Source organism: Limanda limanda, chromosome 19 (assembly GCF_963576545.1).
Source record: "Limanda limanda chromosome 19, fLimLim1.1, whole genome shotgun sequence".
NCBI lineage: Eukaryota > Metazoa > Chordata > Actinopteri > Pleuronectiformes > Pleuronectidae > Limanda > Limanda limanda.
Genome location: NC_083654.1, coordinates 19,148,535 through 19,174,861, shown reverse-complemented (window position 1 = coordinate 19,174,861; position 26,327 = coordinate 19,148,535). Strand labels below are relative to the sequence as shown.

Here is a 26,327-nt window from a genome sequence, read left to right as displayed (position 1 = left end):
AGAAGACTTTTAATAACTATCCTCTTCCCAGAAGACTTTTGATGAGCGGAGGTCTCGTTTATTTCATCATCAAAAAAGCGACAGAATGCAGAATCACTTTTCCCCCTCTGGCGAATGAAAGATGCAATAAACACTTGAATGTGCACTTTTATATTTCAGTTATTTGTCTGCTGGTTGTGTCTCAGGAAGGTAACATCAGTGATGACTGTGATATCGATGACTTCTTTAACGTGATCCCCTGAAACAATACGTCATTTTGGTCTTATCCGCCTGTGTGTCAGAGGTTTACCTGGATACAAGCTTTATATACGATTAGGGTTGCAAAATTCCGGGAATAATCAAAGTGGGAAACTTTCCATGGGAATTCACGGGAATTCACGGGAATAAACTGGAAATGTTGTGGGTAATTTATACTAACTGTATTAACCTTGTCATATACAGACATAAATATAAACATTTTGTTGTGTCATAGGCTGATTTGAGCCCTGAGGAAACTTTGGGCACTTGACCATATGCTTCTGCATCGTTGTGTCATTCTTAACATAGGTCTTTACACAGTATTTGCAAATGTACACAGCCTTTCCTTCTACATTGGATGGGGTGAAATGTCTCCACACATGAGAGAGTGCACGTGGCATTGTTCTGTAGAATAAGATGAGTGTCAGAGATATAAATAGTTAGCCAAACAATTGGAATCGTCTGTAAACATATTTTACAATTGATGGATAAATGAATGGAAATAGGCTAGATGAACAGATGAACAATCCTCAATCAGCATGCTAATATATTTTCCCAGTAATATCATCGAAACTTACCTGACTAGTCCTGCATTCCATACATCTTCAAAATAGTGTTTTGAATGATTTTTTTATTGCTCAGCGTTTAATTTGCACAGTTGTTTTTTTTTCAAAATTCCCCAAATTCCCGAGGTTAATATTCCCGTGGAAAGTTTCCGGGCTATATACGATGTCTGAGATGTGTCGAACAAGCACATTAACACGAATGTTTAAGAATTGCAACAGACGTGAATGATGCTAAATGTAACTCGGCTCATTTTACTGTCAACATCCCTTGTTACCTAAAATGACAGAAATCGTCCTTTAGAAAAAATCTATACGACGTGAACTTTGACTTTTCTTGTGTGATCCATGTCCCCGACACGAACGTGGAGAAGGTGGGGTGTCGATGCGTTATACTGCAACCAGCCACCAGGGGATGATCGAGACGATTTGGTTTCACTTTAAAGGGTTAATTTACTCTGAGAACTGGGAGAACAACCTCCTCTGTGACTCAGGGTTCAACCAGGACACTTTTTTTAATCAAAGACGAGTGTTTTATAGGAGCGAGGGATGAAGTAATTAAAAAAACAGGGGATGTTGGTCCACATTAACAGGAAGTGGAGCCTGTTCGCTAGCCAGGTAATTTGAGGTGTAAACACAGATTACACAGCTCAGGGCTGGTGATAAAGTTCCTAGAGTCGCTGATGCTCCGAGGGACTGATAACGTCCTCGGGCTGTTTCCTGTCAGTAATAATGAACCCGGAGCTCCTGTGCAGGTTCACGTACACACACACACACGCACACACAGACACACATATATATATATATAACATCTGTTTATAGTGTCCTGTTGTACACGGCTCCGAGGACAGCGGGTTCAGCGGTGCACGTCCGTTTATTAGTTCAGTGTTTATATAAAGTTTAATAAAATCTGTTCCCAAGCAGGAGAAGTCTTATCTGCAGATTGTGTTTATGAGGTGGAGCTAAATATAAGATGTATGTTTCAGTACTAATAGAGCTGATAACTCCACCGAGGCCCAACTTTCCCTTAAAGTCAATCGAGCTGCAACAAATTACACAAACTCAGAAATCACAAGATTTACTGGAAATCCAATGAGCAGTTTTTTCGGTGTAATCCTGATAAATGACAAAGAAACGCAGATGAAAACATTACATAGAGTATTTATTCCAAAAAAAATTAAATACGACAACAAAATGAAAAAGGCTCAACTTGTAGGACCAGGATCAGATGAGTGTTAAGACAAAAAAAAGATGTTTTTACTTCTAAAAAGTGACAAATCTCATAATCGGGCACAGAAAAAAAAACAAAAAAAAAGATAATCACATTAATACATTGTGACACCCAAACATAATTTTAGAGTATGATGATATGCAGCCAAGCACAGAGGCGTTTAAATATTAATTTTTGTGGGGGAAAAACCATTAGACGGGCACAAAGAGGACTCAAAGAAACGAAGTTTGTCCCAATTCTGTAAACGTCCAAATTTCACATTCGAGTAAGGAGGAAAATCACGAAGGTTTGTTTGAATAGACGTTCGTTTGAGTCCGTGTTTCCAGGCAGTGAGAAAAGGGTTCAAGTCCCGTCCCGATAGAAATAAAAGCTAAATAAATAATGCTACATAACACTGAGCTACTCCTAAATGTTAGATTTGGGTTGTGCTTGGAAAGTGCCCGTCCATGAGAAACTGATCCCGCAGGCCTTTTGGTCCTGGAGGCTCCAAAACCAATCAGTTCTGCATAACTTGTGTTCTTGGCATAAGTCTCACACAAACACACACGCACACAAATACATACACACACACAACCACACCTTACAGTATTGTCATGTATCAATATATACTTATTATTGTCGACTTTCTGAATGTGAGGATTTCTTTGATTTACGTTTTTTTTTTTATTTTCAGCACCATCAGGAAAGGCACAGTCTGACAAATCAGTCCAGCGATGAACGTTCAACCCTCCTCCTCCTCTTTGTATTAATACGCAGGATATATGTTAAAAATTAAAAAGAGCTTTTCAGAATAAAAGTGAGCGTTTTGAGATGATGAATGGAGGCGTCGGCGGAGGAGGGCTGAGGGTTCGTCTGACGTGAAACAACAAACCTCCGACAGACTCCACCAAGCAGAAAACACAGCTATTGCATTATCCAATTTGGAAAGAAATGACAATTAAATATCATATTTCAATACAGCTATCAGGCCTCTGCTTTATATAGGACAAGTGGTATGTGCATTACATTGGTATCTTTAAATATAAATATTTCTCCATTCAGTTTTAAAAAGGTTTATATTTGTTTGAGGGAATCGGTCCTTCGGCCTCTCGAGGTCAAATGACTGCAGGTGGCATCAAGGCAGGAAAGAGGGGATTTCTGTTATAAGGCTCTTGATATACTTATAAATATAAACTTTTAAAAACAAGCAGAGCACTAGACAACAATGTTAAACATGCCCACGACTACTAAAACTATTCAAGTAAAAATGCTGGTAATGTCCGACAACGAGAAACTGCTTCGACATGACGACAAACAAAAGAAAACTAAAACGATCAGCTCCGGTATCCTTATAATTAAAAATGTTTTGAAGTCAAGAGAGAAAATATTAAATCAAACAAAAAACCTCAGCATCTCGACTCAGCCGTTAAAACACATGCAGCTGTTTTTTTTTAATTATTTAAGTGCAGTAAAACACCACGAATCCTCTTCCTCCTTCTCCGTCAATATATTGAATCTATATGTATCTGATGAAATATCAAATATAGCAGCTTAGGTTCAGAGCCTTTCAGCACGAGGCCGTAATAAGAGCATCGACACCGAGTCCCACCACCCGGACCCGGACCAGGCACCACTGGTTTGGTCCGACTGATGAAGAACAAAAAAGGCTTCCTCTGAATTAAACCACACCGCGAGGGGCTGAACTGTAAAGTCTACGATGAGTTCACCCGCTCTGAACTGCTTCTTATTGCAAGACGACGTCGCTTCAACCAAAATGTAGAAAGATAAACGATCACTGGGGTTTGAATTCAAGCAGTGGAACGTGAGCGGTGACCGGGAGCTGGCTGACAGATGCTGAGGAGTCTGAACACGAAGGTTTTCGAGTCCCGGCGAAATACAAACTCCTCTGTGTGAACGACTGGGTTTTCTCCTGGAATGGAGAGAATGTGTCTTATGATTTCAACATGTGAAGCTGGACATAATTACTGGTTATTATAAGGGAATCTAAATTATCATAACAAAAGACAGTTTGAGAGCCTGATTAACCGAATTTCATTTAACTTAATTTATCCAGTTGGGATCCATCAGAGATGTGGGCGATGATCGAGTTGAACTTGTGATAGTAGGAAAAAGACGGTTTGCAGAACTTTATAACCAATGAAAATGTGTCTTTTTTTTTTCAAAATAAAGCTGTATAATCCGGTTTAAAAAACATGTTGAAATCAGAAGAGCTCGTTCCTGATCGTAGGGAAACCAAACTCCAGTGACAGCACAGGGTTCTTCACACAGAGGCGCCCGAACCAACATACGTTTAACCTCCTTCCATCCTACACACACACACACACACACACTTCACTTCTCTTTAAACCACGTTAGGCACTTTGATTACTCTTCTCCGAACGCACCCTCCGACCTCCGACTGACCCGCGAGGACGTCAAATACTTTACATTCCTGAAGCCGAGGTTCACCGCCACTTGCCAGAACTCGCTTATGACGACAGAATTACTCGTTCAGCGCTGAGCCTGGATCTCTGCATTAGCACCTTATTGCACTGACGGAGCTCTTGACATTATCAGTTTGTTGATGGGTGGGGTTGTTGGGGTGGGGTTAAAAGCGCTTGTTGTCGTCAGAAGATATAAGTCGTCCACTCTGTTCTATTGCTGAATATGAATTTAAAAACTAAAGACGGGGGAGGGGGGAAATAACACTCATAAATAGGAAGAGGAGTAAAACGCACGGGGGAAACATTTGGTATAACAAACTGTACCAAGCTGAACTAGCACGTAGAGAAGTTGTCTAACAGTCTACTTTATGCGTCTCGCACTAAGGCAACAAGCGATACACGATGTCGTCGAGACGCAGCTGTACGCGGCTTTTCTTTTTTTTTTTTTTAAAAAACATTTTCATTCAGTGTCTGTGTTGGTTACGGTTCTCACCGTCAGGCTGGATGGCCGCGAGGGAACCGTTGGCTTAAAAAGGGAGGCCGGTCGGTAACCCAGGCGAAGGGCAGCCCGCCAATGTTGCTATGGCGATCACGCACTTTTGCTCCACGGACAACACAACAACACATTCGGTGTCTAGAAAGCTGAGAAAACACACAAACAGACACGTGTAAAAACCGTAAACCAGCGACATTGGGGCTCGACATGAGGCTTCATTCCCACTCATTCACCAAAGAATCATCAGTTTGTTGTATTTCCCCCCCCCCTCTCCTCCGCCGCCGTCAGTTAAACACACACACACACGCACGAGGAAGAAAAGAAAAATCCCTGCAAAATAAAAGTTTGAGCTGCTGTCGATTCGTCATGATTTAAATAAAGCGAAGGAGAGGAGGGGGGGGGGGGGGGGGGGCGGTGATGCGGGAGCACAGGGAAACGATTGGCTGGTTTTTCAAAATTTGCATAATGTGGCTGTGACTCCTCTCTGGCTTCGTTCATCCTGATGCAGTCTGCAGCTGCTGCCGCCGTCGCCGTCCCGCCGCGGTGACCAGAGCTCCACCGGCGCGTTGGGGGGGTCCGACCTTAAGACTGGCTGAGCGACTGAGGAAGGTGGAGGGCTTCAGGCGAAGTACATGGTACTCAATGTGTCGTGGTGGATCTGAACGGCTTTGGCCAGCGCCTGGGGGTCCCGGCCGTTGCTCTGCCCTGAGACGTGGCTGCCCTCCGCACTGCCACGGAGAAGAAGAACAAACACATTAATGAAAAGCAGGGTTCATACGCATTTTGACCAATGGATACCCATGACTTTTCAATAACTTTAAACCAAATTTCCATGACCGAACATTTTGTGGAATCTCGGTGTATACGCGAAAAAGTGACAAAATGTTGTATTCAAATTTACAATGAGAATTCCAGGGCATATAGTAAACCTTAAATGACACAAACCCAAGTATGCCTGCTTATGTTTTGAGTGTATTTCTTTAAAAGCATATGAATTATTTAAAACTCAGCATAAATGAACTAGGGATGGGCATTCGATTAAATTGTCTTAATCGATCGCTGGGAGAATTAACGATCGATTTTCGATTAATCATTAATTAGGGCTGGGCAAGTTAACTCGTTTAATCGAGTTAACTCAAGTAATGAGTTAACACTATTTTATCTCGCATTAACTCAGGTTTGATTATTTATTGTTTTATTGTGAAAGTCAGGCTTTTATTTTGTGAAAGTCTGTTGCTGACTGCTGCAGAACAGGAAAAAAGAAAATAATTGGCGGATAAACAATCGAGTTAACTCATCACTTGAGTTAACTCGATTAAAACGAGTTAACTTGCCCAGCCCTATCATTAATATTATTATATTAAATTTCACTATTTATAGGCTATATTAAAATAAAAAATAGAATAGAATAGTTTTAATCGATGAATAAATGTCATTTACGAAAATTCTTAATGATTAATTAATCGATCGTCTATTAATTATGCCCATCCCTAAAATGAACGACATGAAAATATGAATATAACAAATTTCCATGACTTTTCCAAAATTTTGGGGGGAGATTATTTTTTTCATTGACTTTTCCAGGCCTGGAAAAACACATTTTTAATTCCATGACTTTTCCAGGTTTTCCATGACTGTGAGAACCCTGGAAAAGGATCTCCATCACTGAATCTCTCCATCTAAACCATCTATATATCAAATTAACCGACTCGCTATACACGTAGGTGAAAAGCTTTATAACCCCCCATATAATCCCCAGAGAGGAAATTGGTTTGGTTGCTCATGCACAGTGATAAATATAACAAAAGATACACAAGTTTAACAAATCACAACATACGTCAAACTGACTGAATCTGTCAGATAGGAAATAGGAAATCAGCTCATACAATCAATCATACAAACAAAGCCTCACCTGTCGTGCTCTTTGTCCACCAGGTGGTAGCGGGCGCGGAACGCCACCAGGTGGGCGTAGTAGGCCGGCGCCGGGATGGAGACGGAGCGGGTGCAGCGGACGTAGGTGTGGCACAGCTGGTAGGTGAGGAGCTGGAACTCGTCGGCGGTGAAGCAGTTGTCGTCCCACAGCACGTGGTAGTGAGACGGCCGACTCGTACCCTGGGGGGCGGAGAGCAGGGTTTAATCACCCCCCCCGAGACAGGAAGCTCCGCGGAGGGAGGAGCAAACGAGGAGCTGCTAACATTAGGGTGAAGCAGAGACGGGGTTTTTTTTTTTTTTTACCTGGATCCCAGCGTGACTGCAGAGGTAAAAGTCAAACTCATAGGGGTGGGTGATGTCTGTGTCCACCGTGGTGCCGGCAGGAATGTTTCCACTTCGTCCAACCTGAGGGTGAAACATAAACTCGTGTAAGGAAACATACATTTAAAGTAGGGCTGGGCAAGTTAACTCGTTTCAATGGAGTTAACTCGAGTTAACTCAAGTGATGAGTTAACTCGATTCATTATTTTATCTCGCATTCACTCAGGTTTGATTATTTATTGTTTTATTGTGAAAGTCAGGCTTTTATTTTGTGAAAGACTGCTGCAGAACAGGAAAAAAGAAAATAATTGGCGGATAAACAATCGAGTTAACTCATCACTTGAGTTAACTCGATTAAAACGAGTTAACTTGCCCAGCCCTAATTTAAATAGATTGCTCTAAACCGGCCTGAGCAGTGTCCCTGATATCAAACTTTCCCTTTGACAGTGAATAGGGTTGCAAAGGGGTGGAAAGTTTACGGTAAATTTCCAGAAACTTTCCGGAAACTTTCCATGGGAAGTTTAGCTCGGGAATTTTGAAAAAAAAAAAAAAATAAGCAAATTAAACGCTGAGCAATAAAAACATCATTCAAAACTCTATTTTAAAGATGTATGGAACGTTGAGTTTCAACCCTCCACTGTGCATTCTTCCATCACATGCACAGATAACTCCCAGCATCCTTCACTCTACAGCAGGGCTATTGAGGCCTGCTGTAGAGTGAAGGACTAGTCAGGTAAGTTTCAATGATATTACTGGGGAAAATATATTAGCATGCTGATCGAGGATTGTTCATCTGTTCATCTAGCCTATTTCCATTCATTTATCCATCAATTGTAAAATATGTTTACAGACGATTCCAATTGTTTGGCTAACTATTTATATCTCTGGCATTGCATTAGTGTTTTTTTACAAACTTTTTTCTCATCTTATTCTACAGAACAAAGCCACGTGCACTCTCTCATGTGTGGAGACATTTCACCCCATCCAATGTAGAAGGAAAGGCTGTGTACATTTGCAAATACTGTGCAAAGATCTATGTTAAGAATGACACAACGATGCAGAAGCATATAGTCAAGTGCCCAAAGTTTCCTCAGGGCTCAAATCAGCCTATGACAAAACAAAATGTTTGTATTTATGTCTGTATATGACAAGGTAAATACAGTTAGTATAAATTACCCACAACATTTCCAGTTAATTCCCGTTAATTCCCCTGGAAAGTTTCCAAGTTTGAATATTCCCGGAATTTTGCAACCCTAACAGTGAAACACAACAACATGCATGTTTAAAGATGTGTGAGGAATCGTGTCCTGTGCTGCTGACCCGCTCGTTGCGATCCGCACAGAAGAGGCGTGTGTGATGGCGTTTCTGCACGACGATGTACGTGATCCCCGGCTGGTATTCTTTCTCCAGGCTGATGCAAGCCTCCCTGATCGCCAGCAGCTCATAGTACAGCACCTGCACGGAAAAACACGGTTTGTATCGTTGTAAATTGGAAACTACATGATTTAATCTTCGGGAGAGAAACGTGGTACCTGTCTGAACTGGCCCTCCGACACTCCGTCCCTGTAGAAGATGATCCTGGTCGGCTTGTAGCGCGTGGATTTGTAGAACTGGATCAAAAGGTCTCGCACCATAGAGGCCAGGTCCTGGATGATCTCCTGTCTGGGCCTCTGCACCCGCACTGTGGCACAGTACCGGCTGGGGTGGGCGTCCATGCTGCCCACCACCTACAGAGGAATCACCAACAGATAAATTGATGTGCTTTATGTGAAAATAAGAAACACACAACCCCATAGAGAGGCCAGTGTATATATATTCACAAATATAAAGTTACAGCACAAACAGTTTCCTGATATAAAGTCTCAAATGAGGCCCAGAAACTAAAATTGGAATTGAATTAGTGTTTGGTGTGGACCTTTTTACAAGTTTGCTGCAGGAGGTTAAAATATCAGAATGACGGTCGACACTGAAATTTGTGTAAAATCACTTCAGGGGTTCGAAAAATCCTGCTGTTGCCACATGTGTCGTTTTTTTAAGAGAGAATAAAAGTTGTATTTCTTTTATCTGGAGCGAAGTCTCACCGCTGCGATCGATGGCTTCTTCCCGTCGCCGGCTGGAGGATGAGTGACATCAGCCCCGAGGAAGATGACAGGCTGCTGGAACACAGACGGCCTGGACGGGAGGAGAGGAGACAGAAAAATGATCCTTCAACTCATCGGTCGTCTTTCACTCAGCTGACAGGGAGAAGCGAAGAGGCCACCAGGACAAAAACAAAACAAAGGGAGTCTTTACCGCTGGTGTGGAACCAGGATGTTGTTGATTCCTCCCAGTTTGACGTTGATCTTGAGGCAGAGGTTGGAGAGGGTCTGAGGCGACGTCTTCACCACGTTCTTCACCTGAACGCACTGGGTGGCCATGCCCAGCAGGGTGTCGCCCACCCGCTTCACCTCAGCTGCGGGGGACAGATCGGACTGATTTTTAATTACCGTACATTAACTGTGAAATCTGTCTGATTAACTCGATAACTTTATCTGATATTTAATATTCACGTCTGTACCATAGACGGGTGTTTTCCCGGGCAGGATCACGATGATGAGCTGCAGCCCAGCGTAGGTGTTCTTCAGGTGTCGGAACATGGGCTCCACGCTGTCGGCTCCCTGGGCGTATTTACAGAAGCACGGCTGGCCCTGGATCGGCATCCCAGCATCCTTCGAGATCTTCCTCAGCTGGTCAGTGAAGCTCCTGAGCAGGAGAAGAGAAACACTCATTCAGTTTCATTGTGAATATGAACCTGTGAGTTTTCAAACTCAACGACAATCAGGATTAGGGTTGCAAAGGGGCGGAAACTTTCCGGAAACTTTCCGGAAACTTTCCATGGGAAGTTTAGCTCGGGAATTTTGAAAAAAAAAAATAAAAATACGCAAATTAAACGCTGAGCAATAAAAACATCATTCAAAACTCTATTTTAAAGATGTATGGAATGCAGCACATGCTACACGTTGAGTTTCAACCCTCCACTGTGCATTCTACCATCACATGCACAGATACCTCCCAGCATCCTTCACTCTACAGCAGGGCTACTGAGGCCTGCTGTAGAGTGAAGGACTAGTCAGGTAAGTTTCCATGATATTACTGGGAAAATATATTAGCATGCTGATTGAGGATTGTTCATCTGTTCATCTAGCCTATTTCCATTCATTTATCCATCAATTGTAAAATATTTTTACAGACGATTCCAATTGTTTGGCTAACTATTTATATCTCTGGCATTGCATTAGTGTATTTTTACAAACTTTTTTCTCATCTTATTCTACAGAACAATGCCACGTGCACTATCTCATGTGTGGAGACATTTCACCCCATCCAATGTAGAAGGAAAGGCTGTGTACATTTGCAAATACTGTGCAAAGACCTACGTTAAGAATGACACAACGATGCAGAAGCGTATAGTCAAGTGCCCAAAGTTTCCTCAGGGCTCAAATCAGCCTATGACACAACAAAATGTTTATATTTATGTCTGTATATGACAAGGTAAATACAGTTAGTATAAATCACCCACAACATTTCCAGTGTATTCCCGTTAATTCCCATATATTCCCGTTAATTCCTGTATATTCCCATTAATTCCCATGGAAAGTTTCCAACTTTGAATATTCCCGGAATTTTGCAACCCTAATCAGGACGAGTGAACTCACTTGAGGATCTCCTCTCTGCACTGCCTCTGCGTGGCGAAGCAGGCGATGGCCCACATCTTGATCTCCACTCCGGTGTGGAACTGCTTCCCCCTCATGTCCCACACGCCGTGGCTGGGCGTGGCCACCGTGCGGTTCTGAAACGACAGTGCAGGGTTGATCTGCTGGGACTGACTGACACCACACACATGCAATGCATGGGCACACACACACTGTGTGGAGTCAAGGGATTCAGGCAGTGACTGGTGAGCTGATTGTGGCATCAGAGTCAAATTGATGTTTAAATTTGATCCGTGCAGACTTTCGATTGAGTCATGCAAAAGAGCTGTGATGCAAGAGCTTACTTTTATGACAGGCGTGCAAAATTATAATAATCATTTCTTAAAGGTAATAAAAGGAAGGTGTGACCAGGTGTGATCAGAGAGTGTGATCATAAAGTGTGTACAGTGAAAACTAACATAAAAACAATCTAAGATAAATTTAAAGACACTAATCACAGGGTTTCCTCATTTGAAACCGTAAAAATATCTGAGTCTTATGTTTTAGTAAATAAAATGCACTAAAGGATCATTTAAAAAAGGTGTTCAAATACAGATAAATAGTCTTTTTTCCCAATTTAGGATTATTCATCCACACCCGAGGAAACCCTGCTCAGGACTCGCCGACAAACACATGCATGTGAAGCGTGATTTAAAGGGAAAGTACCATAAACGGCTCAGAGCTCACCCTGCCGCCGTACTGCAGCATGGGGGCCGGCAGCACGCGGCCCATCACCTGAGCCATCTCGTCTCGCACGCGGAACTGGAACTCCTGGACAAACGGGTCGGCCTCGTAGTTCGCGCTCCGCACCTGAGAGGAGACGGAACGTTAAGTTTTACTTTACAGAGAGTAGGGGTGTCACGATACCAAAAATTCAGTAGTCGGTGCCAATACCAGTAAAATAACACGATTCTCGATGCCAATTTCGATACCACGGTAAAAAAAAAAGTGCATTATTTGGATGTTGTTAATGTCATATACGGTAATTCAATGTGCTTGCGCTGCGCATATACTGAGGGTTATACGGTAGTTGCGGTCGCATGTGAGTGACGCTTTGTTGTGAGACACGTAATGCATTAAATGATACATCTGCCTCACGCCGGGTTTACACCGGACGCTGAAGCGACGCCAAAGCGACTCGTAAGCGCAGCACCAAGCCTTAAATAACAGCTGGCTCCCATCCACTCCCATGCGCCGCTTCAGCTTCCGGTGTAAACAACCATGTGCCGGCGCGCTAAGGATTAGCGCGGAGCGGCGGCGTTGCTTCCGTGTCCGGTGTAAACCCGGCGTCAAACGCAAAATACTTCCATACACGACTCTTTGTGCCTTTTTAATAAACAAGTCGAGGTGGGGCGAACGCTGCAGCCGCAGTTGCCGTCTTGGTTTTCAGAATGTAAAAGTCGACTAGCGCAGCACTGATGCTAATGCTAAGTTGCTAACAGCTGCTGGCATCGAAGCTGACGGTGCCTACGGTACTTCAAAAACTTGGGCATCGGCATCGTTTTGTTATGTTAGCATCGAAAGGTATCGTAGGTATCGGTTCTCGTGACGTCCCTAACAGAGAGGAAGGAAAAGGTTTTTGTGCTCCTGGTCCAGAGGGAACTCACCAGCCGGCTGATCTCCTCCTGCCGGTCCGGTGCAGAGCGAGCGGTTGCTTTGATCATGGTGGACGTCTGGTTGTCCGTGAGTTTCTTGATGCAGCGCTGTCCAGCTACTATGTTGCACACCTGGATGGGAAAACGACAGTTGATCCAGTTGTAAAACCGAGCCCGAAAACCCAACTTGTCCTGTTCCTCTTCCTTTACAAAACCCTATCTCCTCCTGACCCTGACCTCCTGAGAGACAGGCCTGTCCTCCTGAGAGACAGGTCTGTCCTCCAGTGAGACAGGTCTGTCCTCCAGTCTCTGCAGCAGCCTGGGAGCCAACGACTCTGAAGGACTTTCGGCAACTTTAATATTTATTTCCACCGTGGGTCCTTACCTCCAGGGGCAGGTAGGTGTGTTTCTGCTCCTGGCCCACCTGCAGGCAGGGCAGGTGCGGGTACTTGAGCTGCAGACTGTACTTCTCTCTGAAGTACTGCGCCACCGTGCGTTCCACTGTCTGACCATTCTCCAGCTGCAACGGGAACCTGCGGGTTCGACAGCAACGAGAAGCTCCGGTTAGAGGGAAGCCGGAGACAGAGTGCAGAGCAACAGCTCGAGGAGTGAGGTGTGGAAACGTACGTCTGGAGGCTGGCGGGGCGTCGGGTTACATTGCAGACTCGGTACTTCCTACGCATGGTTCCACAGTGTGTCACTTCCACTTTAAGACCTGTGAAAGGGTGGAGCCATCCAGATTCAATGAGTGGAACAACTAAACGGGCCCAGATTCCTCATTCATGAGATAAAACTTCCCAGACGACAGAACAGAGCTGCAGACGGTGACAAGGAAACAAGCCGAGGCCGACTGGTCTCTGGTGACATACCTTTGATTTCTTTGGTGAACTTGACCCGGTGGGAGTCGGTGAGCGGCCGCGGCTGCTCATCGATGTTGTGGATGTCCAGGACCTCGCACATGAACTGGATGACTGGCTGGGCTTTGTAGAAGGCTGTGGCCGACACTGAAACAACACAGAACAAAGTCACACTGTAAACACTGTATCTGGAGAAGAGGATCCTTCTGATATTAGTTATACTCTTTTAAAATGATCTCTCTATAACAGAGCTGAGATTAAAATTGGTACTTTAAGTGTTGAAGGTTTGAAAATGCTTATTTCTTGTGTTAGATGAGAAGATTGAAAATACTCATATCTGTCTGTCAAATTAGACGCTAAAGGCACCAGCTAGTTAGCTTAGCATTAAGACCTACCCTAATACAGTATGTGGTTAAGTTTAAGTGTGAATTAATTATCCTGTTTCTCTGCTAGAAAACCAATGATGTTATTTCCCAAAGCCGTTTCTTTAAATGTTCCAACTTTCACGTTTACACACCATCAATGTTGAGCATCATCTTCCACATGGCCGGCCGAACCGACTGATGGAACCCGAACCAGACCTCCCTTCCTCCCCCTAGCGGGTGGTCGTAGCCCTCTGGGGAGGAGAAGAAGGAGCGTCCGACGGGGGTGTACCTGGGGAGGACATTAGAGACACAAGCATGACACAGAGATCAGCAGAGCACCAAAATAAAACGCTCCCCCAGGGCTGTGACCTGCGCTCCCTCAACAACACGAAGGCTCCCCAAGGGTTCCAGGTGTGAAACCACAGGGGACCACTAGTGTTGCAAAGGAGTAAGGATGCGGTCAATTTCCAGAAACTTTCTATTATAACATAGATAATTTCCAGCATCCTTCACACTACAGCAGGGCTACTGAGGCCTGCTGTAGTGTGCAGGACTAGTCAGGTAAGTTTCAATGATATTACTGGGGAAAATATATTAGCATGCTGATTGAGGATTGTTCATCTGTTCATCTAGCCTATTTCCATTAATTTATCCATCAATTGTAAAATATGTTTACAGACGATTCCAATTGTTTTGCTAACTATTTATATCTCTGGCATTGCATTAGTGTTTTTTTACAATCTTTTTTCTCATCTTATTCTACAGAACAATGCCACGTGCACTATCTCATGTGTGGAGACATTTCACCCCATCCAATGTAGAAGGAAAGGCTGTGTACATTTGCAAATACTGTGCAAAGACCTATGTTAAGAATGACACAACGATGCAGAAGCATATAGTCAAGTGCCCAAAGTTTCCTCAGGGCTCAAATCAGCCTATGACACAACAAAATGTTTGTATTTATGTCTGTATATGACAAGGTAAATACAGTTAGTATAAATTACCCATAACATTTCCAGTTTATTCCCGTTAATTCCCGTATATTCCCGTTTATTCCCGTGGAAAGTTTCCAACTTTGAATATTCCCGGAATTTTGCAACCCTAGGGACCACACAAGGTTTTAGTTCATCTCAATGAAACAAGGTAGTTTACGTAGAGATGTTTTAATCCACCTTTCCATGTTTAATCCCACCTGGGTCATCAAATATACAATAAATAAATGTATCTGTGGCATTGTTGAGTAATTATACCCAATTGCTCCTGCTACAATAAGTGACAAGGGACTGTACAGTGGTTCCAGGATGCAGGGATCCTCAGGTCATGTTTCATGATCAAATAACAGAAAAACACGGCTCCAGGGCTGAACCTGTGACACGGTTCAGGTAAACCGAAAAAGCAAATCCCTGCAGACGTCCACGTGAGGGAACTCACTTCATGGAGGGAAGGTGTCGAAGGACCACATCCACGGCGTGAACAGGATTGGTGCTGATGGGTTTGTCCAGGTCCAGGGGTTCCACCACGCCGTTTCCATTCAGGACCTCGTGCAGCATGTGCCAGCTGACCAGCGACACGAATCTGATGGAGACTTTAAACGGGCGGTCCTTCCCCCCCTCGCCAGGCAGGGTGACGTCCAGATCCACCTGAGGAGGAGGACAACACCACAGGATCAGGCTCTGTCCACAGCAGCCTCTTGCGCAACCCTCAGGATCTTTATCAAGCTGAACAGGGGACGGTTGCGGTTCTTACCCCACTGGTGGCGACAGGAAGTGGGTTGGCGGTGTAAAGGCTTCTCTTCCCATCGTAAACTGGCCGACGGTCACCAAAGATAGTCACCTTGAAGTGCTGCACCATGGAGTCCACCACCTCCCTGGAAGGACAACCCAAGAAAAGGAGTCAGATTGTTACCAAACCTTCATCAGTGTGGAATCAAACTGGTCTGAAGGCTTTGGGTTTTTTTCCTGGTACCTGTTGACTCTCCGGGGACATTTGTCCGGTTTGATGTCCACTTCGTACAGGTAGACATCGATTTTGGGGATGTCCACCTGGAAGCAGTTGGCCAGAAGCTTGATGGGCTTCCCGATGGTGCCATGGCCAGGTCGCCGTGGCAACGCAAAGAGGGCCGGGGCTTCAGCGTCGTCTACAACAACGAGAACAAGTGGAAACACAAATTAATCACAAGGAAAATCAATGAATTATAGTCAATGAAAGACAGATTTGTCTTAATGTTTCAGTATTTCTTGATGTTAGTTTCCTCTTTTCAACCCTGCAAAACCGTTTAAGTTAAATATCTTTAAAACCTGTGAAAAAGATCTAGGTTTTAATAAAAATACCAAATATATCACAAGATGTTTCACACTGACTGAATAATCAGCAACTAGTCCGATAAACTATAGATCAAAAGGTCACTCAGTTTATTTATATTTTTAATTTCAATTTCCATCCAACTGAATGTGTTTTATTCTGTGATTCGTCATTAGAAAGTCTTTTAACAGCTTTTGGACGTTGTAATGACTGAATCATTAATAAATCTTTCAAAAAATGGTGATTGAAAGATCAATTGATAACAATTAAACCATAAATAAAATAAGTAAATTGAAAATAATTATTCTCACCCTGTTATTTTTGATTGTTTGTTTGTTGAAGTCATAAAAACCTGAAAAGTGCTCATGACGACCTCCTAAAGCTCAAGATCATATCTCCAGATCTCAGAGTTTGAGCAAACGTTCGATACAAAAGATACTGACAATAATGTAGAATATAAAAAGGGTCTGAATTATGAATTATAGTCAATGACAGATTTGTCTTAATGTTTCAGTATTTCCTGCAGGTTATACTTTTATAGTGTCTCCTTCTACTTGATGCTCTTGTAATATTGCCCTACAACATTCAATCTTTTATTGAACACCCTCCCTCGGTATTCATTTTAATTTGGAACAATTACGGAATCAATGACAGCTGAACCGAAGCCCAAACCAGTAATCACGAGCGTGTGGAAGCCTTTTAAAATAAATGGAGGGCTCCGAAACGAGGGCAAACTGTCGGAAGGAAGTGGTTAGTGAGGAGGAACGAGCAGATGGTGGCTGCTGGGGACCGAGGACGATCAGGGAGACGCCAAAGATTAAAAACCCGATAACCACCCCCCCCCCCCCCCACTTCAACCCAGGTCAATCTGATAAAGGCCGTGTAAAAGCTTGTGGAGTTCAGCGACATTTTGAATAAAAGACCAGCTCGTCGGCAGAAGCAGATTCCTCCTGACGGACGAGGAGAAGTAGGCGGCTGACACAACGTGACCATTTGACACCAATTTTCAGAAATGCCAATGTGGAAAGTACTTGGGAGAGGAAAAGAATTGACATCACACAACCACACAATTTCCACAAATGTGACTCAGAGGATCCACACACACACACACACAGACACACACATAATGACCAACATGACAAAGTCTGCACAGAGGTCAAGCTGTGAAAATAGCATAATGTAATGTTGTGTACACGTGAATCCAGTTGTGTGTCGGTGGTGAAGAATGTGACTGTGGGTGTAAAACATGAAAGCAGTTCCAGGCTGTTACACAGAGTTGCTCTCGGGGTCAAGGGCTGACCCTGGACCTGCCGTGAGGACACTCAGGGAAAGACTGCACGTTCTGCTGATGTGTCCCCAGCTCGCTTCCTCCTATGTGCTGTTCCCATGGCGACGGTGCCCATGTTGCTACGGTTTCTCCATGGCAACCAAAAGCATGCCGCAAGGAGGAGGGAGAACAGATGCAAACAGATATTCTTGGTTTAATGTGACTGGAAAACGGCTGTTTTTTAATAAATTTGAAGTTTTATGATTAAAATTAGCAGAAGGTTATTTTATCAGCTTTTTCACCAGTTAAGACTTTAAAAAAAGCAAAAGGTTCTTTGTAGAATGAGCAACAATGGAGAATAATGAGCAGTTATCAGAATGTTTCATCAAACACATGCACCACACGACCGGTAGGAGCTGACATTTAATCCACACACATTACTGTGCAATCGTCCCCTCACAAATGTTGATGAAATTTTTTTTATGTAAAGCTGATATTGAATTATTGAGAATTTAAGTTTAATCTTTTCAACCCTGCAAAACCGTTTCTTAGGTTAAATATCTGTAAAACCTGTGAAAAAGATCCAGGCTTTAATAAAAAATACCAAATATATCACAAGATGTTTCACACTGACTGAATAATTAGCGACTACTCCGATAAACTATAGATCAATAGGTCACTCAGTTTTATTTTAAAATTAAATTAAATTTTCCATCCAACTGAATGTGTTTTATAATGTGATTCGTCATTATATGTCTTTTAACAGCTTTTGGACGTTGTAATGACTGAATCATTAATGAATCAGTCAAAAATTATAATTGGAAGATCAATTGCTGTCAATGACTCTATAAATAAAATAAGTTAATTGAAAATAATAATTCTCACCCTGTTATTTTTGATTGTTTGTTTAAGTCATAAAAACCTGAAAAGTGCTCATGACGACCTCCTAAAGCTCAAGATCATATCTTCAGATCTGAGTTTGAGTAAACGTTTGATACAAAAGATACTGACAATAATGTAGAATATAAAAAAGAGATTTTAGCATTTCTTTTCTAGATACATAACTTAAACTTAAGTGAAGCGAGTTTAAAAAGTTGATGGAATAAACTTTAGCTGTGGCCCTATTTTTCAGTTTTAATCAAGTAACAAAGATTTGGATGGCAAGAACAACGAACTTGGTTTTATGTCGTTATATTTTGGATCTAATAGGCGTCAGCTCGTTAATCAAATCCCTGATAGACTCTAAATCGAATCACGTCTCTAATAAAGCTTTTTTCTGAGCTCTCCCAGCAGAAAGTGGGAGGTTAGTTAATGGGTCAGTTTCAGTGAACCAGTTTGGCCCTTTTCGTCGTGCTCCCAGTTCACCAGCGACCCCGAGAGCATCAATATCACACAAGCAGTGACTCACAACCCGTGACCCATGCCAGCAGAGTGAATTGACTTGTGTCCTGCCGCGCTCGATTGACTTGTAATTAACACAGGCAGTTAACTGAACACTATTCAACAGTTGAGGTAACTATGGCAGCAGCTGGTGTGAGCGAGGCTGCACTTTTAAAGACGCACAAATGACACACACACACACCCACTCACAACACACACCCCCCTGAGAGAGAGCCAGCCACTCTCAGGCTTCAGACACACCTGATGGGATCATCACCTGCCTGTGACAGGCCACAAAGAATGACGTCGACAATGCAAAGGAACCTGTGAGACTGGTTTTGGGGCACGAATACACACTCTCACACACACACATACACACACACACACACACACAGACACAATAAGGCTCAAAAATGACCGGCAAATCCCAGCTGACAAACAGTAAGCTGGAGCAGGACATTTGAATTGTGTGTTTCCAGGCTTTATGACGACCTGACAACTCACTCACAACTATATTCTCGGGTGTCAGTTTATTAGGTACACCCTAAAGCAACAGTCGTGCAATTAATCCTTATTTAATGAAGATAATCATGTTCCGTTTGTATTATTAAGTTTATTTAGAGGACTGATATTCATGGGCATGTGCAATTTGGTGCAATTTGATTGAATTTAAAGGGAATGTGACACTTAGAGGATATGTTTCCAATACGACCATGAAATTTGGTGGAAGATTGGGTCAGGGCCAGAACCTATTAAATCTTGATGTGTACTTGGGTCAGGAAGTGGATCCAGGAGGTTTTTCTTTCCAATATTTTGTGTAAATAACTTTACTTTTCTTTTAGCGTCCTTCGGAAAGGCCCTACATAAATTTAGGTTGTTATATTCTCATTATTTTCCATCTTAATTTGGCGTTTTTTTGAACATGTGCATTTATTAACGCCTGGATCTTGATGGAAACAAGGGGGCGTCTGCAATTTGGTGCAGATCCAGATACAAATCTGGATCTAAAGTGGTGTTAAATGTGGTTTCACACCTCAGGTTGAGATTGTTGGACACAGGTGTAGGATCATTCCTGCAGCACGTGGTGTGTTGATGCTGTGTCGTTGTGTTGCATTGCACAGAGAGGTGTGTGCCTGTGTGTGTGTGCCTGTCTGCTATTTAACCTACTCTCTGGGGCTGGGCTGAATAAGAGAGACTGCTGAAGTCAAAACTCTCAGGAAACAGCTTCACTACAAAATGAGCATCGTGTTTAAAACAAGAGGATCTACAGCAGGTGTGTGTGTTTTTTGAGATGTGTGTGTGTGTGTGTGTGTGTGTGTTTGGTTTGAGATGTGCAGGATTAACCCAGCAGTTTAACTGGGAAACAGATTCACTACAAAGTGAGCATTGCGTTTAAAACGGGAGGATCTACTGCTGTGTGTGTGTGTGTGTGTGTTTTTTGTGTGTGTGTGTGGTTTTTTTTTTAGATGTGTGTGTGTGTGTGGTTTGAGATGTGCAGGATTAACCCAAGTAGTTTAACTGGGAAACAGATTCACTACAAAGTGAGCATCGTGTTTAAAACAGGAGGAACTACTGCAGGTGTGTGTGTGTGTGTGTGTTTTGAGATGTGTGTGTGGTTTAGGATGTGCAGGATTAACCCAGTAGTTTAACTGGGAAACAGATTCACTACAAAGTGAGCATTGCGTTTAAAACGGGAGGATCTACTGCTGTGTGTGTGTGTGTGTGTGTTTTTTGTGTGTGTGTGTGGTTTTTTTTTTAGATGTGTGTGTGTGTGTGGTTTGAGATGTGCAGGATTAACCCAAGTAGTTTAACTGGGAAACAGATTCACTACAAAGTGAGCATCGTGTTTAAAACGGGAGGATCTACTGCAGGTGTGTGTGTTGTGGTGTGTGTCTCTGTGTGTGTGTGTGGTTGTGTGTAGTTTGAGATGTGTAGGATTAACCCAAGTAGTTTAACTGGGAAACATATTCACTACAAAGTGAGCATCGTGTTTAAAACAGGAGCATCTACAGCAGGTGTGTGTGTGTGTGTGTTTTTAGAGATGTGTGTGTGTTTTTTCAGATGTGTGTGTGTGTGTGTGTGTGTGTCTCTCTCTCTCTCTCTGTGTGTGGTTGTGTGTAGTTTGAGATGTGCAGGATAAACCCAAGCAGTTTAACTTTAACACACTTGTTGGCCCGGGTGCAGTCTGAAAATAACCCCTTGCACCTGAGCACCACCACCACACTAGCTCGGCTCGGCTCGGCTCAGCTCAGCATGGCCGTCGGTCCCCACCTGTTGTTCCGATTTCCATTCATGAGGTCTCGGTCCGGTTGACCCGGCTCCCTGCGATTGGATTTCTGCAAAAAAAACTTCCAGGAAAGTTGGCGACAGCCCTCGGAGCCTCCCCCGGCTCCCCCCGGCTGACAGGCGGATGTGCACCCGGGCCGCGTCGGGGTTCCCTGGGCTGGAAAGTGCTCTCTCCCCCCGCCGCTCGACCGACCTGCTCCCCGGGTGACAGCGCACTCTTCCCCGGCAACGTCCCCGCGTCGAGCCCTCGAAGTTCGATTCGGTATAAAAACCTGGAAGAAGAAGGATTTTAGATATTAAGTTTTGAGTGTTTGGAGGAAAAGGAGGTGGTGGATTTTTTTCTCCCCCGAAGCTAACAAGCTAGCGGTTAGCCTGCTCGCAACTAGCCGGGAACTAGTGACCGGGACACGGGCGCGACGGGGACGTTTACCCGGCAGTTGCTGTGTCGGTCCCCCCGGTGAGTTCACGGCCTTTTCACACCGATGTTACGGAGCTTCTCGTCCCCGGCGTCCTGCTCCTGTGTGTCGGCTAGAGACCCGGTCTGAGTCCGGCTCTTCACACCGCCCTCTCCCGCTCGGACCGCAAGCTCACAGGAAGACACGCAAGCGACTTCCGGGACGGCTCCTTCAAAACAAAAGCACCACGGTGGATTAAGAGTCAAGATTCAAGAGTTTATTATCAAATGCACAACAATAACATTAAGCAGTCGCTGGCAGTAAAATGCTTGAGTTAAACATTTAAAATAGAACATAAAATATATATGTATAAATATATATATTCAACTGGAGAAAAAAACAGTAGTGCAATTATGTGCAATAGTGCAAATATGCCACGGTGCTGGTTTTGTGGAGTTATTGCAGATCGGAGGAGTTTAATATTAATAGAGTAAAGTGAGATTTCTGTTAATTTCTTATTTCTCTACTCTCAGCTGTGGGAAAGTAACTGATTACAGTTACTCAACTCAAATATCAATCCCAAATACTAGTTTGAGGTATTCGTAATATGAGTGTTTCTATAATTGGTGATTTATCTCAGAGGGGGGAAATATTGCACTCCTCTGTATTTGTGTTAAAGTTATCGTTGCTCGTTAATTTTCAGATTTAAAGTCACTCTACTAGAATATTAGGTTAACCAGCTTGTGAAATTTTAAATTAAAAAACTACGTCAACTATAAATATTGAAGCTTCGTATCTGAAACAGTTGAGGGGCCTAAATTAAAGTAAAATTGCTGATTGATATAAATATGGAGTAAATTAAACAAGCACTGCTATAGATTAAATTATAGAATAATAATAGGGCGTAGGGAAATTTCTATCATTTTATTTTCTCAACTAATCAAAAATCTGTTTTAAGTGGAATGAGTGTAGGCATTTACATGATTTTTCACTTGGAAATTGCTGCTTTTCCTTAAGTAAATTACGCTGTATTCATGTGTATTTGTGTATGTTATGTGTTTCTGATAGTAAAAGGAGAATTGTGAGATTTCCGGTGTGGCTAACCTGACTAATTCTGTTTAACTTGACAAACCACAAACCTTCCTCCTCTCAGGGAAATCCGTCAGGAAATACCAACTAAACTGAAAACGTCACTTCCTGCAAACTTTTTATTCCTCAATAGAATACTTTGAAAAAACACAAAAGTTGTGTCCCGGATGTTTCACGTTTCTATCCCGAGCATCTGGATATTATAAGAACGTGTATAGAAATATTTGATTGATTGATAAATGACTAATTGTGGTTTCTGTGCCTCTTGCAGCAGATTCACACTCCACACTGTAGATGTCTCCAGAATCCAGTAACACCATCTCACTGCAGAAAACCACAGAAGAAGACAACCAGGAAGAACTTCAACCTGTTGACTCAGATTCCCAGAATCAAACCCAGTGATTTGACACAATAACAATCCCCTTGGTGTGGAATCCATCTCTGCCTTGAGGTGAGTTGTGTTGTTGGAACCTTGTTACAGACGTGTGTGTGTGTGTGTGTGTGTGTGTGTGTGTGTGTGTGTGTGTGTGTGTGTGTGTGTGTGTGTGTGTGTGTGTGTGTGTGTGTGTGCAGCTCTCAGCAGGTGTGTGTGTGACCCAGATGTGTTGTGTTGGATCAGGATGGAGAAGGTGATCAACTGCTTCAAGAGGAATCCAGAAGCTGTGGCCCGGCTGATCTGCTTCCCCTGGGCCGGAGGAGGCTCTCTGCACTACGCTCGCTGGGGGAACCTCCTCAGCTCGGTGGAAGGTGACACACACACACACAGACACACATGGAAAATGTTACATAAGAGCTGCTGCACTTTGACCATCTATCCTGGATTCTCAGTAGAACTAGAAGAGCCTCAAGGAACTAATTAGAAAGGCTCATAGGAGAACTGTTCTGTGGGGTTCCATTTATAACAGTTATAATTAGTAGTAGTTGTTGTTGTTGTTGTCGTAGTATTTGTAGTATTTTATTGTGTACCTAGTATTCAACATTTTCTCATGATCTCTTCCTCAAGTAGTTGTTGTAGTCCCCTCTGTGCAGGAGGTTATCTTTTCACCCCTGTTCAGCTGATTGATTTGTCAACAGGATTACACAACAACTACTGAACAGATTTCCTGGAATCTTGGCCCAAGAAAGAACTCATACAGGTCTCTCAAGTGGTTTCAGACCAAGGGCCAGATTTGTCACTTTCTTTGACATTTGCACCACTTTCCTAGAAAAAAAGTCTTGGCTCTCAATATAAAGTGTGTATTTATTATTTAGGGGACTAATATCTAGGAGTTTCTGCAGCTTGATATAATTTATTTATAACTTTACAGCAAAATAGATAGATAGATAGATAGATAGATAGATAGATAGATAGATAGATAGATAGATAGATAGATAGATAGATAGATAGATAGATAGATAGATAGATAGATAGATAGATAGATTACTTTATTCATTCCCGAAGGGAAATTAAGTCGTCATAGCAGCCGGTATCTTTGAATACAATTAAATACAATACAATAGAATAAAATAAAAAATATTGAGGTAGAAAGAATAAAAACAGAAACACAAGATAAATAGGTAGATAAGGTGCAGTGGCAAGATGATGGTAATAGTACTGATGATATGATGGTAATGTTATTGTTAGACAGTATATAAAAATAGTACAGTATATATAGTATAGAATATAACATAATACATATTAATATATGATAGTAATTATACCAATATAATAGCAGTATATAGTAATAATGGCAGCAACAGTATATATAATAATAATAGTAAATATAATAATAATAATAATAACATGTACACATGTATAAATATGTGTATATAGACTTATATATACAAAGAATATACAGAGAGTATGATATAATATGATATGATATACAGTAGAGGTATAAATATAAGTATTTGACTATACAATAGATAATATAATATACTATGAGTGTAAGAATATGTAGACAGAGTGTGCTCTGCTGAAAAAGAAGGTGAATTAAAACAAAAATCCTAATTTCCTTTTCTGTCATGTAGCTCCTGATATGTGTAACGCTTGTTTTGTCCCTCCCAGTGTTTGCAGTGAAACTTCCGGGCAGAGAGAGTCGCACCCGGGAGCCGTTCTCTCAGGACATGCAGCAGATCGTGGACGAGGTGATTGACGTGCTGTTACCGCTGCTGAAGGAGAAGCCGTTTGCTCTCTTCGGTCACAGGTATGTCGAGAGAAAGGCCTTTTTTTCCCCTAAACAACAGCACATCTGTGTGTGTTTCCACTCAACCTGTTTCATGTGTTTTCACCTTTCTGGTTTGTCTCAGTTTCGGTGCCTACACAAGCTTCGCTGTGGCAGATGCTCTGAAGAAGCTTCACAACCTCCAACCGGTTCACATCTTCCTGTCTGGTGTCTCTGCACCTTATGTGAGTTTATCTATCTAATTTAATCTTTCTCCGTCTGTGTGAGATATCCACCCAGAAAGATCTGCATAGCTCATTAATCACATTAAAGCTGAACTGATGAAGACAAGTGTCACCAGTCCTGTGTTGTCTGTTTTTAGTCAGAGATTAGACTCAAAGCCCCAAAGAGAAGCGATTTATCAGATGACGACTTTCTCAAGTGGCTGACTTCCATCGGAGGAACTCCTCCTGAGCTTCTGGGGAATCCCGAGGTCATGAAGCGCTTCCTTCCTGTCCTGAAGGCCGACCTGCACGTCGTGGAACACTACAGGCGAGCCAACACCTCCTGCTTGTTTATTAACTCGTATTCACAACAGCACAGGTTTTAGTATGAACAGTAGCAGTGACTGGAGTCTATGATTTTTCTGCAGGTGTAACAAACCAGACCAGCCATTCCTGTCCTGCCCTGTTACGTGTTTTGACGGAAAGGACGACGTGCCTCATGATTTACAAGGTCAGCTGAAGAATTCCAACAGTGCACGGCAGCGTCAGAGCAAAAGAGACAAGCATACAACCTACACTGCAGCCTCCTCCATGTTAAAACTAAAAGTCTAAGAACCCCTGATCGCTAATGCTAAGACTCCAAGTTGCAGCAGCCTTATCCTACAGCTTCATTTTCTTAAACAGGAAGAAGTAGAGACACGTCTTCCATCTTTATTTGCAGTCTGTGCTGCATGATAATCTGTGTAACCTTTTTATTTATTCTACAGCCTGGAAAGAGGTCACATCAGGAGATTTCACCATTAGGATGCTGGACGGAGCTCATTTCTACCTCAAGGAGTCTGGAAATGAAAAACACATCTTAGAATACATCACAAATCATCTGGAAACATTAGATATGGACTATTTCTGATCAAATAGGCACCATTGCTGCACATTGTCTCCTATTTTTGTACGTTTTTATATCAATTCAGTTTGATGAAAGTTAAATTTGTACATTTCAGAAATGTTACATTCCTGGTTTAACCCCTACTTGGGATAAATTACATTGAATAGCTTTTATAATTCTGGTTATAATCCTAGTTTCTTTCAAAGGGTAAATGTATAAAAAGTGACGTATTTAAAGATGTAATTCATAGATTAAAATCAATGTCAACCCAGTTTCTCTCCAGGTCTATATTACACCCACTTCTCATTAGGGGATCAAGAAATAAGTCAATGCAATTTAATTGTTTCATCAGCTGTGAATATGAAATAAAACCGACTTCATGATCACATATTGACTTTATTTTTTTATAGCTAAATCCATGATTTTAAAACACATCCAGTTCAAGTTCATCAAATGTTGGCACGTGCACAGATTAGAGATTTTGGAAAACAACACAATACAAACTTCCTTTGTGAATAAATATATATATCTTTGTCCTATAAGTCACATTTTTACATTGGTCTCTTTCTTCAAGTTTAAAATTCAAAGTTCTGTTCTGAGATGC

At 42.5% G+C, this 26,327-nt stretch overlaps 2 protein-coding genes across 2 annotated transcripts; one reads left to right on the top strand and one right to left on the bottom strand.

The window, feature by feature from the left end:
* Positions 1–5,384: 5,384 nt before the first annotated feature.
* On the bottom strand, positions 5,385–21,537 carry ago3b (argonaute RISC catalytic component 3b). Its single transcript, XM_061092951.1, has 20 exons — positions 21,416–21,537; positions 20,971–21,257; positions 15,717–15,888; positions 15,498–15,618; positions 15,183–15,391; positions 13,904–14,040; positions 13,399–13,533; positions 13,157–13,244; positions 12,915–13,062; positions 12,542–12,661; positions 11,601–11,744; positions 10,899–11,032; positions 9,761–9,945; positions 9,496–9,655; positions 9,285–9,375; positions 8,736–8,930; positions 8,524–8,658; positions 7,186–7,287; positions 6,863–7,062; positions 5,385–5,678 (listed from the first exon to the last, which is right to left on the bottom strand). The coding sequence occupies exons 2-20, from the start codon at positions 20,987–20,989 to the stop codon at positions 5,570–5,572; spliced, it is 2,604 nt and encodes an 867-aa protein (XP_060948934.1). The 5' UTR covers positions 20,990–21,257; positions 21,416–21,537; the 3' UTR covers positions 5,385–5,569.
* Positions 21,538–22,815: 1,278 nt separating this feature from the next.
* olah (oleoyl-ACP hydrolase) lies at positions 22,816–26,111 on the top strand. The gene is made up of 7 exons (XM_061093000.1): positions 22,816–22,920; positions 23,089–23,216; positions 24,517–24,655; positions 24,759–24,858; positions 24,996–25,165; positions 25,266–25,348; positions 25,605–26,111. The coding sequence occupies exons 2-7, from the start codon at positions 23,090–23,092 to the stop codon at positions 25,745–25,747; spliced, it is 762 nt and encodes a 253-aa protein (XP_060948983.1). The 5' UTR covers positions 22,816–22,920; position 23,089; the 3' UTR covers positions 25,748–26,111.
* The last annotated feature ends 216 nt before the right edge of the window (positions 26,112–26,327 follow it).

Coding starts and splice junctions, on each gene's coding strand:
- ago3b (XM_061092951.1), bottom strand. Junction 15,392..15,497: donor TTCCTGTCGCCACCAGTGGG/GTAAGAACCGCA, acceptor CCTCCTCCTCAG/GTGGATCTGGACGTCACCCT. Junction 9,656..9,760: donor CGGGAAAACACCCGTCTATG/GTACAGACGTGA, acceptor TGTCCCCCGCAG/CTGAGGTGAAGCGGGTGGGC.
- olah (XM_061093000.1), top strand. CDS start 23,090: ATGGAGAAGGTGATCAACTGCTTCAAGAGGAATCCAGAAGCTGTGGCC. Junction 24,656..24,758: donor TTTGCTCTCTTCGGTCACAG/GTATGTCGAGAG, acceptor GGTTTGTCTCAG/TTTCGGTGCCTACACAAGCT. Junction 25,166..25,265: donor CACGTCGTGGAACACTACAG/GCGAGCCAACAC, acceptor ATTTTTCTGCAG/GTGTAACAAACCAGACCAGC.